The sequence below is a fragment of the Arachis duranensis genome, chromosome 1 (genome assembly GCF_000817695.3).
Source record: "Arachis duranensis cultivar V14167 chromosome 1, aradu.V14167.gnm2.J7QH, whole genome shotgun sequence".
Lineage (NCBI taxonomy): Eukaryota > Viridiplantae > Streptophyta > Magnoliopsida > Fabales > Fabaceae > Arachis > Arachis duranensis.
Window position 1 is genome coordinate 35,586,657 of NC_029772.3, and position 17,370 is coordinate 35,604,026.

The following is a 17,370-nucleotide window of genomic DNA, read 5'->3' on the forward strand; positions in this document are numbered from 1 at the left end:
AATTCAATCATCATCATAACAACTGCAAACCAAGCATAAGACCCAACTAAACATTCTCAATCAATTCATAAACTAATCAAGTAAGGCAATTCTTAATCCAAACTCAGTTAACCAATTCTACAGCTAATACAAAATTATCCAGCAATCATTCCAACAGTAGCCAACTCAATATAATTGATAAGACAGTCTGAATATATAACCTCTTCAATCTATCAATAATTCAATCAGATAAACAATCTCATTCATCCAAGGAAATTCAATTCAATCTTTAAGACTTACAAAAATCATAAAAAAATATTTTTCGCATTGATATCGATTTGTCACAATTCTTGAAAGTAAATAGAATTTAAGAAATCACTCCTATCTCAAATAGTCAAAACCCGAAAGCTATAAAATGTGTATAAACTCTTTTTCTTTCGGCCTGCAGTAGCGGCAGCCGCAACTATGGCTATGTCTTGCTTCCGCAGTGACAACGGCATCTTTAATCACAACATGCAATGGCTGAAACTCGATCCTATCATAATAACATCACAAAACCTCAGCATAAGATAACAAAACAGGACTAAAAGAGTTTGAAACAAGGAACAACTTACGATACTTATGAATAACCGAGAAAATGGAGCAGCGGCAGCTCCGGTAATGACGCAGCAGCTTGATGTCGCATGCACCAACAATAAATCTCAACATGCAAGAACTGAAATTCAACCCAAGTAGACAGGGGTTCTAGCGGTGATTTTCGGTGGTCATAACGGCAACGCAAAGTTTCGGCGGTGACAGAAACGATGGCAGCGACAGCAACTGGCGCAATGGCAGCTCCTCCGACGGCAAGCTCATTGCAGCAGCTCCCTTTTCCTCTTGGCTCTCGCGCGACGGTGGTGGCAGGAAGCTTGACGGCGTTCGGTCTTCCCTCCTCGACGGTGACACGATGAAACGGCAACGACGATGTGCTCTGCGGGTGGCGACACGACACGACGACAATGATGCGCACTCCAACTCGCACGAGCTTCCTCGACGATGACCCTGGCAGTGGTATCGCTCCCGACAGCAACTCACTCACTCTCTCTCAACGACGCTCCCTCTCTTTCTTTCCTATGGCAACGACGGTGGCAGTGACGCCTGCCAGCGCCGTCTTCTCCTTCCTTCCCGTCTCCTTTCTTTTTCTCTCTCTCCAGCCATGTGTGTATGTAACAAAGGGGATAATTATAATATATCCACCTTTTATAATTATCTGTTTAAGATATTTATAACTTAAAACATTGACTCAGCAGTTCCAGAACTTAGACACCCAACCATTGCATTTAATGAACCAAGACACCTAGCCATTAAATTACCATTAATCATCACCGAGAAAGAAGAACCAAGAGAGAAAAAAACGTGAAAACCGTGGAACCTTGACCTTCGGGGTTCAATTTCTTATGATTCATTACTCCAATAAAAAATCTAATCTAATTAAAGTGTTCGTATCTTCCTATTTTTGACGTTGACGTCATTTTTATTTGGGAGAAGTCACCAAAGGAAGCCGCTAAACCTTCCATAGTCACAGTTGTGAGGAGCGTTGCTGTCGAACTGTGGTGCGCGAAAAGAGATTTCGTACAGTTTAATCGACAAGTGCACCTGATCATCCAAGTAATGTAAAATCCGGTCTAACCGTAATTAATTAAATAATAAATTAGATATGAGCGAAAATGGTTAGAAAAATCAGCAATCGAAATTTAATAATTTAAATATGATATTTGGATTCAATGAATTTTTCTGAGTCGGAAAACATAGTTTTTTGCGTAAAAACGCGCATTGGAATTTTGGCCAGCAGTACCGGCTGAGATCAGTCTGATACTGCAGTTGAGAAAATTGATTATATGTAAATAAATTTAAGAAATTGGGAATTTTAATTAGGAAAGGTAGAAATATTTAAAGTGCGATTTAAATTCGAATTTGGTTTGGGTTTTGAGAAAATCTTGTGATTTTAGTTGTTTAGGAGTGCTCTAGTATGAGCCATGGATAATATTTATCACAAACTTCAGTGGGTTAAGGTAAGAAACCCTCCAACCCTTGTGATTTATCATTTTCATGAATCCTAGGTTGATGTATATATGTGAAATTGGTTATGTTAGTGTATTTGGTGATTTTGGTGCACAATTGGGAGGTTGGTGTTTCTTGTGGAACTTGGTGAGACTTGAAGCTAAAGGTTGGTGGAGACTTCCAAAGAAGAGGCTCAATTATTGTGGCTACAAGAGGTACGATTTAAGTTTTATTTATGTACCGTGTGGTGTGATGAGAATTCCTAGGCTAGATTTCTCTAGGATTAAGTTTGGATTGTGTAAATGGTTGTTGCTAATATGTATAGTTGATATGTAATATAAATTAATAATTGGGTTAAGAATTGTGTGAATTGTATGTTTGGTGTGTTGAGAATTTGATGAATTGGATAATGAGTATTGGTTTGTGGAATATACATTTAAATTGTGAATTTAGGCCCGAGGCCGTGAATTTTGGGCCGGAGGTCAGAAGAGGTAAGAAAGGTAAGTTGATGTGTGTATTGTGTGATGATATAAGAGATTGGATGGATTTTTGATATTGAATGTATGAATAATTGGTTTGGTTATTGAACAATAAGGTTTGAGGAAATTGAGGTGTGAAATTTGATAGTTTTGGATGAAATTGTATAGAGGAGGTAGGTTTGGTTTAGTTGAGTGTAATTATGTGAATGTAGTTGGGTTGTCGTCATTTGGATGAGTGGAAATGAATTTGGCTTGTGAATATTAAAAAAATTGGTGATTTTTATGTTTGGGTAAAAACTGATTTTTTGACCAACTTTGACGGTCCGTAACTCGGTCCACGGAGTTCGGAATCCTTCAAAAATGATTTTTTTTTTGAAAGTTTATTCAAAGATCATTCCAAAGGTTCAGAAATGGTTGAAAAAGAAATTTTGTAGAAGAAGTTATGTGTTGGAAGTTTGGGGTTTAAACGTGTAATTCTGCAGCTTTTTAACTTAGTAAAAATTTTGAAAAATCGTGCTTCTACGAGTACGTGTGGACGACGCGCACGCGTCAGTCTCGATTTTTACACACCCACGAGTGCGCCTGGCCGACACGTATGCGTCGCTGCACTGATGTGAATACCCCATAGAAAATCCTGAGAGTTGTGCGGGTGCTGTGCTGGTTTTGTGCGAGGATCACAAAATGCACTCACGCGTACGCGTGGCTGACGCGTATGCGTTGCTCTGCCTTTCTGACTACCACGCGTGCGCGTGCACGTGGGCTACGTGCATGCGTCACATTTTTTTTATGGCTTCCATGCGTGCGCATGGGCGATGCGCACGTGTGACCTTATTTTCAGCAAAAGTTGGTTTTTGAGTTTTTAAAGCCGAATTTCAGACTTTTAAACCTCCATTTTCATTCTCTAGGTCCTAAATCTTTATAGCATGCCTAGTAATGAAAAGAAGTTAGGACATATGATAACTTATGGATGAAGTAAAGTAAGAATCAATGATGAATAATACCTAATAATGATTGTATGAGTTGCTGAGGATGATGGTGAGAGTGCTGTGTATGTTATGAGCTAGATGGCCGTGACAAGCATTGAAATATGGTTGAGTATGTACATGTATATGATTAATGATTAAATGATTATGATTGATTGAGGAGGCTTGAACATGTGGCGAGTATGCCAGAGATGCATATATGATTAATGAATGTGGTAAATGAATAATGATGGAAAATGTTGAATGTGACGTGCAACTACGGGTAGTAGGAAGTGGCGTTGTCCACTTGCTTCGGGTATAAGATGGGGAAGGAAGATTATGATAAATGAGTTTAATTATAGAGTCTTGAATAAATGTGTATATGTGATACTTGGATAGTAGCAAGGGTTGTGGTTCGTCCCGCTTGCTCCGGGTCATTGTCTGAGAATTGATAATAATAAAGGGTGATTATGAATAAATGTGTATTTGTGATACTTGGGTAGTAGTAGAGGTGGTGGTTCATCCCACTTACTTCAGGTTAATGTTTGAGATTTGATAACAATAATGAGTGATTTTAAACTGAATGAATGTATGTTTTGAGATCCTGGGCAGTAGCAATGGTTGTGGTTTGTCTCACTTGCTCCGGGTCAGAGATTGTGACGCCTGAATAGCAGCGACAGTAGTGGTAATTCCACTTGCTCCAGGTTGAGCTTTTAAACACCCGCCTGGGTAGTAGCCGCAGTAGTGGTTATTCCACTGGCTCTGGGTTGAGCGAGTAGTAGCAAGGGGGTGATAGCTCAAACCTACTTGCTCTGCGATGGGTGTTTCTGTCCATGGTTAGCTACTAGGACGTGTTGAGTTGGCTATATAACCGACAGATGATATCATCAGCCATAGGACAGGCATACATCATTTGCATATGTTTGAATTGTTTGGATTGCTATATCATATATGCTATGCTATCTGACTATATGCTATCTGTTCTACCTGTATCTTAATTGTGTATTAATTGTCTGTATTGTTTGTGTTTGTACAACTGAGAGGTCCCTCATGTTGGTGTCGGCTGACGCTGAGGACTATTCTTGTTGAAATGGAATAATGATATGATTAATTTGAAATGATGATTATTGAATGAGACAAATTGTGTTTCCTGGGTAGACGCAGTGAAGTGATTTCACTTACTCCAGGTGAGGATACGAAGTATTATTGCTATAGATTTACTGAGACAGAATAACTGGTGATGGTTTTGTTTATAATTCTGATCCTGTTTTGTTGGAGAGTTAGAAAGTCAGAAAGCATGAGAAATATGAATTAAATTTAGCATTCCCTTATGACAGGTGCCTGTTTATGGATTAGCGAGAACATGGGGTGAATATTTGGCGAAAGGAAGTTTAGGATGCTTAGTGAGTTTTTATTGGAGTGCATTGTATTTATTTGGCACTTTTACCGTACTGGAAACCCATGGGTCGGGGGTTCTCATTCCGTATATATCTCTTGTTTTTCAGATACAGGTCGAGGTACTCAGAAGAGAGCTATGGTTCACCTGAGAGATGGCGAAGATCTTTATATTCTCTACTTAATTTTGTGCTTAGAATCTCTCCACCTTTATTTTGAAAAGCTCATATTATGTATTGAACTCTTTTGAACTTGCCTATAGAGGCTTTCATATTTTATTTGGGAGAGATTAGGAGATACTGTTGTCAACTACTCTCATACTGTACCCTAGCCGGCCTAAACTTTGCGGGTCACGACTAGTGGCTATCTACTTATGTTTTATATCTATATGATGTCCTTCTCTTAATCTCCTTTATGCCTTTATCCTTATATCGCTTTCGACTTCACGTTTTATCTTTTAGTTGTTGAAACGCGAGTGATACGTCTTCGTGATTTTATTTTTTACTCTTTTCAGGCTTCTCGATTAATACTCCTTTCGAAATTACTTATATTTATGTATTAAAAATCCACCTGAGAGTCGTACCATCATAATATCATTGAATTATGACTCGAGCATAAGGATTTGAATATTAGGGTGTTACAAGTAATACCTCAGGAGAGTGGGGGTCGATCCCACAAGGATTGTCGGACTGAGCAAACAATGGTTGTTAGGTTGGTTTAGTTAGATGAATAGGAAAGTGGTTTTTGATAGTTGAAACGCATAAAGCAATAAACAGGCATATAAAAAAAGCAATAAATAGTTTGGTGTGAAAACATAATGAGAAAATAGTTAATGTTTTCGAGATGTTTATCTTTCCGGATTAAAGTTTCTTACCAACTACTTTAACAATGAATGATTCATTCTATGGCAAACCATAAGTGTCTAGACCCTAATCTCTTAGTGATTTAACATCCTCTAACCTTCATTAACCCCACTCTCGTAGTCATTTAATTCTGATTAGAGGGTTAAGTTCAAAAACCAGTTTATACCGACAAAAACTCTAATTACCCAAAACTAATAGGATTTTGTGTCACATATCCAAATCAGTTTGTGTAATTAGCAATTTAGGAAGAATTTATTTTCAAGTTATAATTTAAGTGAGATAACTCTCTCGAAAATCATAAGAACTGATGTAGAAAATGGTCATACTCCTGTTCCACCCAATTCATAAGATTAAGAACGAAAATAATCCTTAGAATTGAATTAAAACATTAATTAAATAGAAGAATAATAATCTTAATCTATAAAAATAAATAGAGCTCCTAATCTTAACAAAGAGAGGTTTAGTTGCTCATAACTTACAGAGAAAATAAAGTTCTTCCAAAAGTATGCCATCTAATGATGCTTAATGACATAGAAAGGGTGCTTCTTATTCTTTAAATACTAACCTAATTTGATACGAAAATAAAATAAAATAATAAATTCTAAACCTAAAAGATATTATTTGTAAACAAAAATTAAAAAAAGAAAATAAAATAAAACTAATAAGTGCTAAATCCACTTGAGGGGCCCAAGAGAAGGTGTCTCGAACTGCTTGCTGGCGTTTAACGCTAGAGATGGGCGTTAAATGCCCTAGGGGGAGTGATGACGTGCTGGCTGAGGTCCCTTGCTAGCGCTAAACGCTTGTTGGGCGTTTAGCGCTCAGGGAGGGTGCTGCATGCTTTCTTTCTTTTTGCTCCAAACTCTATCAAATTGCTCTGAGTTTCACCTGAAATCATAAAAATACCAGAACAACTCAAAGTAACATCCAAAGAAGATTTTTGCACTAAAATTAAGTAAAACTAAATAAAATTTAACTAAAAATAACTAGAAAATGCTAAGAAAAAGGGTATAAGATGCTCACGCATCAAGCTGCTACGAGAAGAGTCAGACGAGATAGAGAGAGGACGTGATAGAGAATAAAGGAAGGTGGTTGCAGCCACTGGAGCCGTCAGGAGCCGCTGCCATAGCTATTTGAGGTTGACCGGAAGAGTGTATGTGATGGTGGCGTTGCTGCGTGTGACAATAAGTAGCTGCATTGCCATCGAAGCTCTCTGCTACCGTTCTGCTCATCGAAAATCATCACCAAAGATGCAGCTGCTCTGTTCCTTGGTTCTTCTCTAAGTATAGGTTGAGTTTCAGTCCTTGCATGTCACGTTTGGAGTTGTCGTTGTTTTTGGAAAAGTGGTATGGAGCTGTGGTTATGGCTGCTGCTGTTGCTAGGTAAGAGAAATAAGGTTTTTAGATGCGTTTGGTTTTATAGGTTTGACTATTTAAGGTAGAAACTTTTCTAAAAATTTATTTTATATTATGAAATTATTATAAATAGATATTGATATGAAAACATATTTCTATGATTAAGTGAGTCTTATGAATGAATGTAGTTGTTTACTAAATTAAATTATTGATTACTTGAAGTGGTTTGTGATTGTTGATAAAAATGAATTGTAAAGTTGATTGGATTGAGTATTATGAAAAATGGTTTTCTTGATTTTAGAGTTGAATTGATATTGAAAAAAATGAATTGATATTGAAAATGGTAGAATTGAGAGTGGTTTGATATTGAACCTAATTTGATATCGGAGTTTAGTTTAAAACAAATTTGAAAAGGATTTGATATTTGAAAACGATTTGAATATTAAAAAATAATTTGCTATTTGGAAATGGTTGAGAAGGATTTGAGAAATATTTGGATGAGACTCGAGAAGGGTAGCAGAGTCCGAATTTTAGAGGGGATGCTTTTTTTGAAGCGGTTATTTAGAAAGATTTGGATTTAAGAATTATATGATTTGATTTTGAGTTATTAAGAAATGGATTTAAATTATTTTTAAAGAGAGATTTTGATATTTGTAACACTTGGGCAGTACGCAAGGGTTGTCGTCTGTCCCACTTACTCCGGGTTAGTATTTGAGACACCGGGTAAGATGCGGTGACATTGTCCACTTGCTCTGGGTAAAAGTTGAGACATCGGGTAAGATGCAGTGGTGTTGTCCATTTGCTCCAGGTCAAGATTTTAAAATATTGTGGTTTGAATGAGAGTTTTGACCTGGAAAGGATTATGCTAGTGTACCACTTGTCCAGTGTCGCAATGTCTGTGGAAATCGTGGTGGTGTACCGCTCATAGATGGTGGGGATCGTGGTTATTTACCGCTCACGGGTATGTATTTTTCAATTAAAAATCTTGCGAGGATCGTGGTGGTATACCGCTCACTAGGTAGGGATCGTAGTAATGTACCGCCTACCGGTGTTCAAGAGGGCGATATCCGGGTTAGCTACCAGATATGTCAGGTTCTGGTAAAGTAATAACCAACACGTAAGCTCACAGCCAGTAGGACAGAGATGCATCATACTAAAATTATTTGCTTTATCTGGGTGTGTTTAAATATTTTGATTTGCCTATCTGATAATTTTGGTCTAATTGTTATTTATTGTACTTGCTGTAATTGCTCTCTGATTGCATCATCTTTAGCTCCAATGATCCCTTCAGCTTATTGTTTCACTTCTACTTCTTTATTCTCTTTCAAGCTTGGGAGTGGTGGCTTTTGAAATGACTCATTGGGTGTCTTCTTCAAGTTTGGGTTCCTGGAGTCAATCTTCATACAATTCTCCTCATGATTTGACTCATGCATGGTTTTAAAACATGGAACACCAAGTGTTCGTCATGCACTCTTATAATCAATTCTCCCTTTTTAATATCAATCAAAGTCTATCAGTAGCCAGAAAGGGCATCTCCAAAATAATGGGGGTGTTGTAGTCTTCCTCCATATCAAGGATGACAAAATCAGTTGGGAGAAAGAATTTTTTCACTTTTACCAAAACATTTTCCAAAACTCCATGTGCTTACTTCATGGATCTGTCAGCCAATTAAAGAGCAATTTTTATTGGTTGTAATTCATGGATTTGGAGCTTCTTCATCACAGAGAGAGACATTAGATTAATGCTTGCACCAAAATCACATAATGCTCTTTCAAATGTTGTGTTGTCTATGGTGCAGGGGATTTGAAAACTCCCTGGATCCTTCTTCTTTGTTAGCAAGTCCTTTTTTATAATGGCACTACACTCCTTAATCATGACCACAGTTTGTCCTCCTTTTAAGGATATTTTCTTTGATAACAATTCCTTCAAAAACTTGGCATACATTGGCATTTGTTCAAGTACTTCTATGAAAGGAATGTTGATGTGGAGTATTTTGAATACCTCTAAAAACTTGGAGTCTTCCTCTCTTTAATTTCTTCCTTGAATCTTTGCAGAATTGGAATTTTTGATTTATATACCTCCACTGCTTCTTTCTTCATTGGAGTGTTACTTTGTGTGGAGACTTTTTTTTCTTACTTTTGCTCCTCCAATTCCTCCTTTGAAGTTTTTTTTTATTATGCACTTCATGATTGGTGGCTTCTTTCTCCACAATTTTTCCACTTTTCAATATGATTGCCTTATATTCCTCTCTTGAATTGACCTCAGTGTCACTTAAAAAAGTGTTAGTGAACTTTTCTAGTTGTTGAGTAATTTGGCCAATTTGTATCTCCAATTTCTTAAGTGAAGCACCTTGATTTTGAAAATTAGACCTTGTTTCTTCCATAAATTTCTCTAGGACAAGTTTAAGATTAAAGAGTTTTTGGGACTCTTGAGAAGGTTGTGTAGGTTGTGGTTGGTGATAATTGTTTGAAGAATTGAAAGGGGTGTTTTGTTGGTTTTAGAAGTAATTTTGAATGTTTGGTTAAGAGTTGAAAGTGTTTACATGATTGAAATTGTGGCTTCTTTAGTCTTGCCTTTGTTAGTTTTTTCACCTGAAATTGGGATGGTTTCTCCAACCAGAATTATATTTTTTGGAGTATAGATCATTTTGTTGTGTTTCGAAAAATTTTTTCATAAAATTGACTTGCTCCACTTGTGGTTGATCAGTGTTGAATGAGTCAAAATTTCTACCAAGTTTATTTACTCCATTCATGTCATACAATGAGCTTTGTGTGTGATGGCAGAGACTTGCATTCCTCCCATTCTTTTAGTGAGTGTGGAGAGTTGTTGAGACATGATTTTATTTTGGGCCACAAGAGCATCAAGAGTTTCTAGTTCTATTACTCCTCTTTTTGTGTTCAAATTTCTCTCTGAAGAGTAGAGATATTGATTATTTACAATAATGTCAATGAGTTTCATAGCTTCACTAGGAGTCTTCATGTGTAATGATCCCCCTAATGAATTATCCAATGAATTTCTTGAGGTTTGAGTGATTCCATCATAGAAAATTTGGTATTGAACCCAATCCACAAACGTATTTGGTGGACATCTCTTCAATGTCTCTTTTTATCTTTTCCATGCTTCATAATTCATATAATGACTCTCTCTCATGTTGTCTAAAGATTGGCACCTCCGTCCTCAACTTTATTAATCTTTGAGGGGGAAAGAACTTAGCTAAAAACTTGCTAACTAAGTCTTCCCATGTAGCAATGCTTTTCTTAGGATGTGTCTCCAATCATTGAGCTGCTCTATCTCTAAGAGAGAATGGGAACAAGAGCAATCTACAGGCTTCCGGTGACACTCCATTTATTTTTACCGTATCACAAATTTGGATGAAACTTGAAATGTGTTGGTTTGGATCTTTTTGGGGGCTTTTTCCAAATTGGCAATTTTATTGAAGAAGAGTGATTAATTGAGACTTGAGTTCAAAATTGTTTGCATTGACATTTGGGGTCAAATACTACTCCCACAATTTTCAGGATTAGGAGTAGTATTTGATTCTAATGTCTTTCTATCATGTGAGATACCATTGGGTTCATTGTTGTTGTGAGGTTCTGTCATAATTTTTTCTGAGATTTCGTCACCTTTTTCTACCACTCTTTTGTTTCTTGTCTCTTTTCTTATCCTCCAGAGAGTTCTTTCAATTTCGGAATCAAAGAGGAGAGGCTCCTCTTGATTTTTTCGTATGTACGGAAAGAAAACAACAAAAGAAAAGAGAGTTTGAAATTTCTTCAATCAAAGTGAAAGAAATTTCAATTTAGGCAATAACACAAACAGTTAAAGAGTAAAAAGAAAAGAAAATTAAAAGTAAATAAATGAATAAAACAAAAAGAGAAAAGATGCCTAATCTAGATAATTAATCAACCGGTAGTTTGTTAATCACTGTTAGTCTCCAGCAATGGTGCCGAAAATTTGATACAGGATTTTACAATCTCGTATAACTACCGGTAAGTGAGTGTCGATCTCATGAGGATTAAAAAATTAAGCAAATAATGGTTAATTGAGTATTCCAGTTAGGCAATTCTTAGTTTGATTTGGAACAATTAACAATTGATAAGAAAAACATAAAATGTAAATCACTTTAAGTAATAAATAAATGGAAACAATAAATGACTTAAAAGTAAAGAATGAAAAAGTAAAGTACTGAAAATTTAAATTACAAGAACTTAAACCGTAAGAATGTAATTGACTAAAAAGTAAAATATAAGAATAATAAAGTACTATTTAAAGAAATAACAACTAAAAACTACTAAAGATATGCATATATCAAGTTTGTGAAGAACTGTGACAAATGTTAAAAAACCAAAAATTTACCCAAACACATTGAGATATCGCACCAAACTATTTTAAAAATAGAGTTGTTTAACGTGTGGAGGATTGATTTCATGAAACCATTTCCTCTCTTACCTTATATTCTAAAAACTAAAAACCATTTCATAGACCAATCTCTTCACTTAAAAAGAATTGATCGAAATATTGTAATTGAAAAATCAACGACTATGAACAACGATTTCCCCTCCTGAATAATAAATAGTACCAGAACTGATTTGGACAAAGAGAGTTTGGGATCATTGACCGTAGCCTCGTTGTTCAACAATGTTTGCCTAATCAGGAGAGCATGTTTCTTTGGTCAAAGAAAATGACGACTAGAAGCAAGCATTCAAACTCTCCTTGGTCTCCAAAGACTAATAAAATAACAAGCGAGGTCAAAGACTCAAAGCCCTTCCAGTTCCACCACGTAAAAGGAAACTATTGGCTTCAAGCCTGCAAAAGCTTCAGCACATACAGTATTACACTCACGGCAAATTTACTAGCTCAAATTTCAACTCTGCCTAAAGCATAAAGGGAAAGGATTGCCATATCATCCAACCATGCCGCTGAAAAAGAAATGTGCAGATAAAGGTTCTTTTGGGGTTGGAAAGGAAAACCGAAATGACTATTCACAACTAATTTTAAAGCTTGTAAACTTGGTTATAATCAGTGACGGGGATTTTGAAATTTGAAATGCCTTTAAAAGTTGCTTTCTAATTGGTGTCAAAGGATTAGCCTTTTCCTCATGCAATGCTAGCGAGGTTATGCTTAGGATTATCAAAGCTAAACAAATATTAAAGGGTGTGAAATATAATGATAAGTTTTTTATATAGGGAGAGTATGTCTATATTTACGGTGAATATACAAGTGTTTTTAAACATTAAAATTATAATTTTTTTTATAATTTAATAATACTTTTTTTAGTAATATTTAAAAAATTATTGTATACAGAGAGAATATATCTATGTTTACGATAATTATGATAGTTATATAAGTGTTGTTAAACATTAAAATTATATTTTTTATATTTTGATAATGCTTTTTTTTAGTAATAATTAAAAATGTTAAATAATTAAAAAATATTATTTAAATTTTAACAATATTTTTTAAAGTACCATAATTACTGTAGCTACTGTAACATAAATATCCTATATTGCATCTTTTATATAATTATTCCGTCAATATATTACTAATAGGAGTGTTTATGATTCAATCCGGTTCAAAAATCCAGTCCGAATCCATCTATTTTAGGACTAATTTAGCCCGATTTTGTTATGATCCGATAAGACCCGAAGTTTCAATAAATGATCCTACTAATTTATTAAATTGGGTTTGGACTACTCAAACCCAATCCATTGAACCTACATAAAAAAAATGCATTTTATTCTCATGAGACTTTGAATATATATTTTGGCGTATAATTGACTAATTATTATTATAGGATTTTAAATTATTATTAAACTCTAAATTATTATTATGTGAATGTTGCAGTATTATAAAATAATTGTTTTAAAAAATTTAAAAGTTTAAAAATGTAAAATTCAAATTTTGATGATGTCTTGATGCACTATAAAAAGACACATGTCTTTTAAATTAATTTTAATATTATATTATATTAATTATAGATTTATTATTTTATTTTTAATCAAATTTGTTGAATTAAGAAATAGATAAAAGAACCATAAAATTAAAATTTATGAACAAATTTAAATTTAAATATAAATATTAACTTTTCAATAACAAATAAATTTTTTGGCATAAAATTTATCAACATCTGAATTTTATCTAGTCTAGACCTAACTTTAGTATAATTCAAAAATAATATAATTTTATTAGAATCTAAGACCAAATAAAAATTTAAAAAATTAAATCCAATCATTATTTAAGACCAAATTGAATTCAAAACTAAACTCACTTCACCCGGCCCAGACTCTGCCCCATGTGCTGCTGTGCTGTGCACCCCTAACTGAGTAACTGCTAAGTGCTAATACACATTTTCATTTTCATTTTCTCACCACTGAATAAGATGTGGACCCATCTTATGTGGATCCCACACTATCCAAGAGCGGAAAATACGTTTGGCTCAGTGTATATAATACATCTAAGGAAACTAACATCATAAAACTCAACATCTAAGGGGAAGAAAGCAGGCAGTAATATTTTGCCGTAAAACTTTCAAGTTTCAACCTCATCATCATGAATGTTAAAATAAAAGACCTCTTCCCAAGCCAGAAGGAAACATATGCATCTCAGTGTCTGACCTGTTGGTTCGCAAAATTTAACTATAACATCATAACACTCACTAGTAGCCCACCCACCCCCCGAAAAAACAAAAAAAAGAAAACAATGTAGGGGAAGCCTGTCAAAACGTTGAAACCGGTTGTACACATCATCAGAACTATAATTCAAACAAGAAACCTCTGAAATCATCACTGACTTTAGATTTTTTATTTACTAATTAATTCATAATTAACCTATTATATCATATATAGAGAGAGAAATAGTTATAGATATGGATATGGATATTCCTTTACTTGCAGAGAAGACTGCAAGGAATGAGTAACTTAAACTACTTAGGTAATCATCTAAACTAAACTTGCCATCCTGCATATCCAAAGCTAGTGCTAGGAAGCAACACACAAAACAGCTACAAAAAGGAAGAAGGACAAAAAGAACCTAGCATATATGTTATCATATAACTGCTGGGTCTTCTTTTCCCAACTTAGACATGTAATTTCCTTCTGTCTTTACACAAATTCTGCGCATTTATACCTCCATTCCTGGTCCCAATTTACCATGCCTCCCCCAAAACCAAAACAGCCTTCGCAAGAAGCTGCAAACCACTCCCCCGCAGCTTCTTTGTTACCTCTGCAATCAAGAAAGAAATGACCAACCGCCAAATAACTAATCAATTTTCTCGTCCTTGCAAAATCACAAAAATTCACAATCATATTTCAAAGCCTCCACACAGCATGCTTTGCGAGTCGCAACCACAAAATGCATCCAAATAATAATAATAATAAAAAGAATGAGAAAAAGACAGAACCTTTGCCGGAGCATCCGCCACCCTGTACGCTTGGGCAGTAACCCCTACCAGCCATAACCCAGGGAAAACACACTGAAATTTAACAAAAAATTAAAAAAATAGATTAAATTTAGTAGCAATAAAACGGAACAGTTACTTCACCTATCTAAACAAAACGAGAAGGATGCATTGGTAGTATTGTATTTCGTATCGTATAGTGTCCGTACATCCATTTGCTTCTGAACGTTCTTGGGCCTCTTCCTGGGCCTTCTCGCGGGCCTGGACCCAGTCATGATGAAGATGTCCTCCTCGATTTCTTCCCTTGAAAGCGCGATCCAGAACTTCCTCTTCTCCGACGAGCACTGTCCCTCCCTCGCCGCTGCCGGCCCCGCCATCGCTGCCATCATCCCTCTCAGCCTCATTGACTTCCCTCCCTCCGCGTTCGCCGCTTCCACTCGTTCGCCATTCCCGCTCCTCGATGTTCCACCCGTAACCGCCGGCGCTGTCTGCTTCCTCGGCCTCAGGTTCCACGGCTTCTGCACCGCCTCCTCCGCCCCGGCCGCTTCAGCTACCTCGGTTTCATGCTTCTTCTCCTCCTCGTCTTCGGCCTCATGCTCGTTATTGGTGTTGCTGATGTTGGTATGAAGTGGAGGAGTGTGGTTTTTGTTTTGGTTTTGGTTGTGGCTGTTGCTGTGGTGGTTGGAAGGGGAAACAGCATAGCGGTTAGTCCTCTGTGGTCGCGATCCGACACGTGGTAGGCGGTTATCGGAGTCAGAGTCATGCTCGTGATCGGAGACAGGGCGGCGGAAGCGGTGGTGGTTGTTGGAGGTGGTGGCGTGGTGGCTCTTGGCAGTGCTGGTACCTCCCCATTTCAGAAACGGTAAAGTGAAGTTGTGCAGAGGCTGAGACTTCAACGGTGCTGTAGCCATTCACACACGTTTTCTCTTCTTTGTTTTGCCAGTGAAGAAGAAGAACGACAACAGTTGGTTGAAACTCGAAACGCTGTCGTATAGAAGGTGAAAAGTGAAAAACCCTAGCGTAAGGGGGGAAAAATTGAATGAGGGGATGGTTGTAGAAGAAATTTTGTGCTGAAGAGAGTTTGGCCTTCAATGAATGCGTATGCCTGTAAGTAGTATAAGGCCACAAAAGGGGGTGTGTGGTTATTTGTGTGAGGATTTCCTAATTATGAGTTTTGATTTAAACTCTAATTTTTGTTATTTTTAATAAATTTTTTAAAGAAATAAATACTAAATAAGTATTTAAAAGATTCTGATACTAATAAATAATTTTTAAAAGATTTTAAAATTTAACAAAATATCTAAACCTAAAATTGTGATGTCACAGTAAACGAAAAACACTAATCTAATACATTGGAATGCTGAGATGACAAATTCTGTAAAAAAATTTAAGCTCCGGATAAAGAGACAATTTGTCATTTGTTCACACTTGATAACATACATCAGCGTGTCGGAAAAGTAGATAATTAAAAGCTTGTAGAAAGAATAAGGGTAAAGAAACATATATAAGTATATATAAATATCTACGAGTCTCGGTCCGCGAAGATTAGGCCAACTATAGTTATAATAGTAAGACAGTTTTATATACATACCTTATCTCTCCAAAAATACATCATAAGCCTCTAAAGGCAAGTCTTTAAAATAAATACATCATATAAGTTTTTCCAAAAGAATGAGAGAATCTAAAATTAAAATAGAAACAAAAATCTTCTTCGCCATCTTTCAGATAAAACTCTCGCTCACTAAGGAGCGCTGGGACCTGCATCTGAAAACAGAAATAATATATGGGTAAGAACCCAAACTACCGGGTTCCCAGTAGGGTAAAAGTGCCGAATTAATACAATATAAGGTAATAGAAATTCTCTAAGCAATCTTAATCTTCAAAGCTTTATTGATCCAAGTCTAGGGTTCTCACTAAACCAGAAATTGGCAACTTACTTAAGGGATTCTATTCTATCTATTTATTCTCAGTTTTCCACAAACCTCCATTCACTGTATCGCATCAAGAACAACCCTCGGCGTGACCAACGCCAACATAAGGGATCTCTCAGTTGTTCAAAAACACATTCAAAACAATACAAAGAATACACAAATACAAAGAACAGATAAAGAAATTAGCTCAAATAGCATATAGATACAATTATTCAACAGGGCAAGCTAAATACAATGTGCACATTGACGGAGGAAAAATGTCGGTAAAGATTTTTACAAAAATATCACATTGCAAGTATAGTTCTAAACCAACAAATTATCCTTAGTCAATGTTCAAATTGTTTGTCAGAAATACAAATCCAATAAATTTAACCGAAGTATTCAAATCTCGGGTCGTCTCTCAAGGAATTGCAGGGAAGTGTAGTTTAGTATTGGTTATGGGAAAGTATATTTTTGGGGTTTTTGAAGTAAGGAATAAGAAAATATAGATTGTGAGAAAAATAAACTAATAAGTAAGAAAGCTCTTAGCAAGGATTGAGAATTAGAAGTCTTATCCTTATTATCATCAATCAATTGTGATGGTAAATGTGAATCGCCTTCAATTAGTTAACCTCTAACCAATGGAAGAAGGTTAAGTGCATACAATTAACTTGAGTTCGCAAGTCCTAGTCAACTCATAGTGAGAGACTAGCTTTGGTGAAGTTCAAGCTAACCGGCAATCTTCAATTACCAATCAACAAAAGAGTTTGATAACTCAAGAGTCTCTAATTGATCAATCCAAGTTAAGAACATAAAAATCTAATTTAAAATCCAACCAAGCATTTTATCAAATATTTGGAAGGCACAAAATAAAAACATAGAAAATTAATAAGAGATAATAAAATCTAAATAACCAATTGCAAGATTCAATGACTAGCAATTAAAGATAGTAACACTAAACATAGAAAACATAAATTGCATTAAAAGATATCAAACG

At 35.7% G+C, this 17,370-nt stretch overlaps 1 protein-coding gene across 1 annotated transcript; it reads right to left on the reverse strand.

Moving 5' to 3' along the window:
* Positions 1-13,890: 13,890 nt before the first annotated feature.
* Positions 13,891-15,619, reverse strand: LOC107485547 (uncharacterized). The gene is made up of 3 exons (XM_016106084.3): positions 14,673-15,619; positions 14,467-14,538; positions 13,891-14,288 (listed from the first exon to the last, which is right to left on the reverse strand). Exons 1-3 carry the CDS (start codon positions 15,372-15,374, stop codon positions 14,283-14,285), a joined length of 780 nt encoding a protein of 259 aa, XP_015961570.1. The 5' UTR covers positions 15,375-15,619; the 3' UTR covers positions 13,891-14,282.
* Between the last annotated feature and the right edge of the window lie 1,751 nt (positions 15,620-17,370).

What these genes read in the sequence shown, in the direction of transcription:
- LOC107485547 (XM_016106084.3), bottom strand. Translation starts at nt 15,374, where the DNA reads ATGGCTACAGCACCGTTGAAGTCTCAGCCTCTGCACAACTTCACTTTA. An exon ending in ACGTTCAGAAGCAAATGGAT is followed by an intron (nt 14,539 to 14,672) that starts GTACGGACACTA and finishes GTTAAATTTCAG; the next exon opens with TGTGTTTTCCCTGGGTTATG.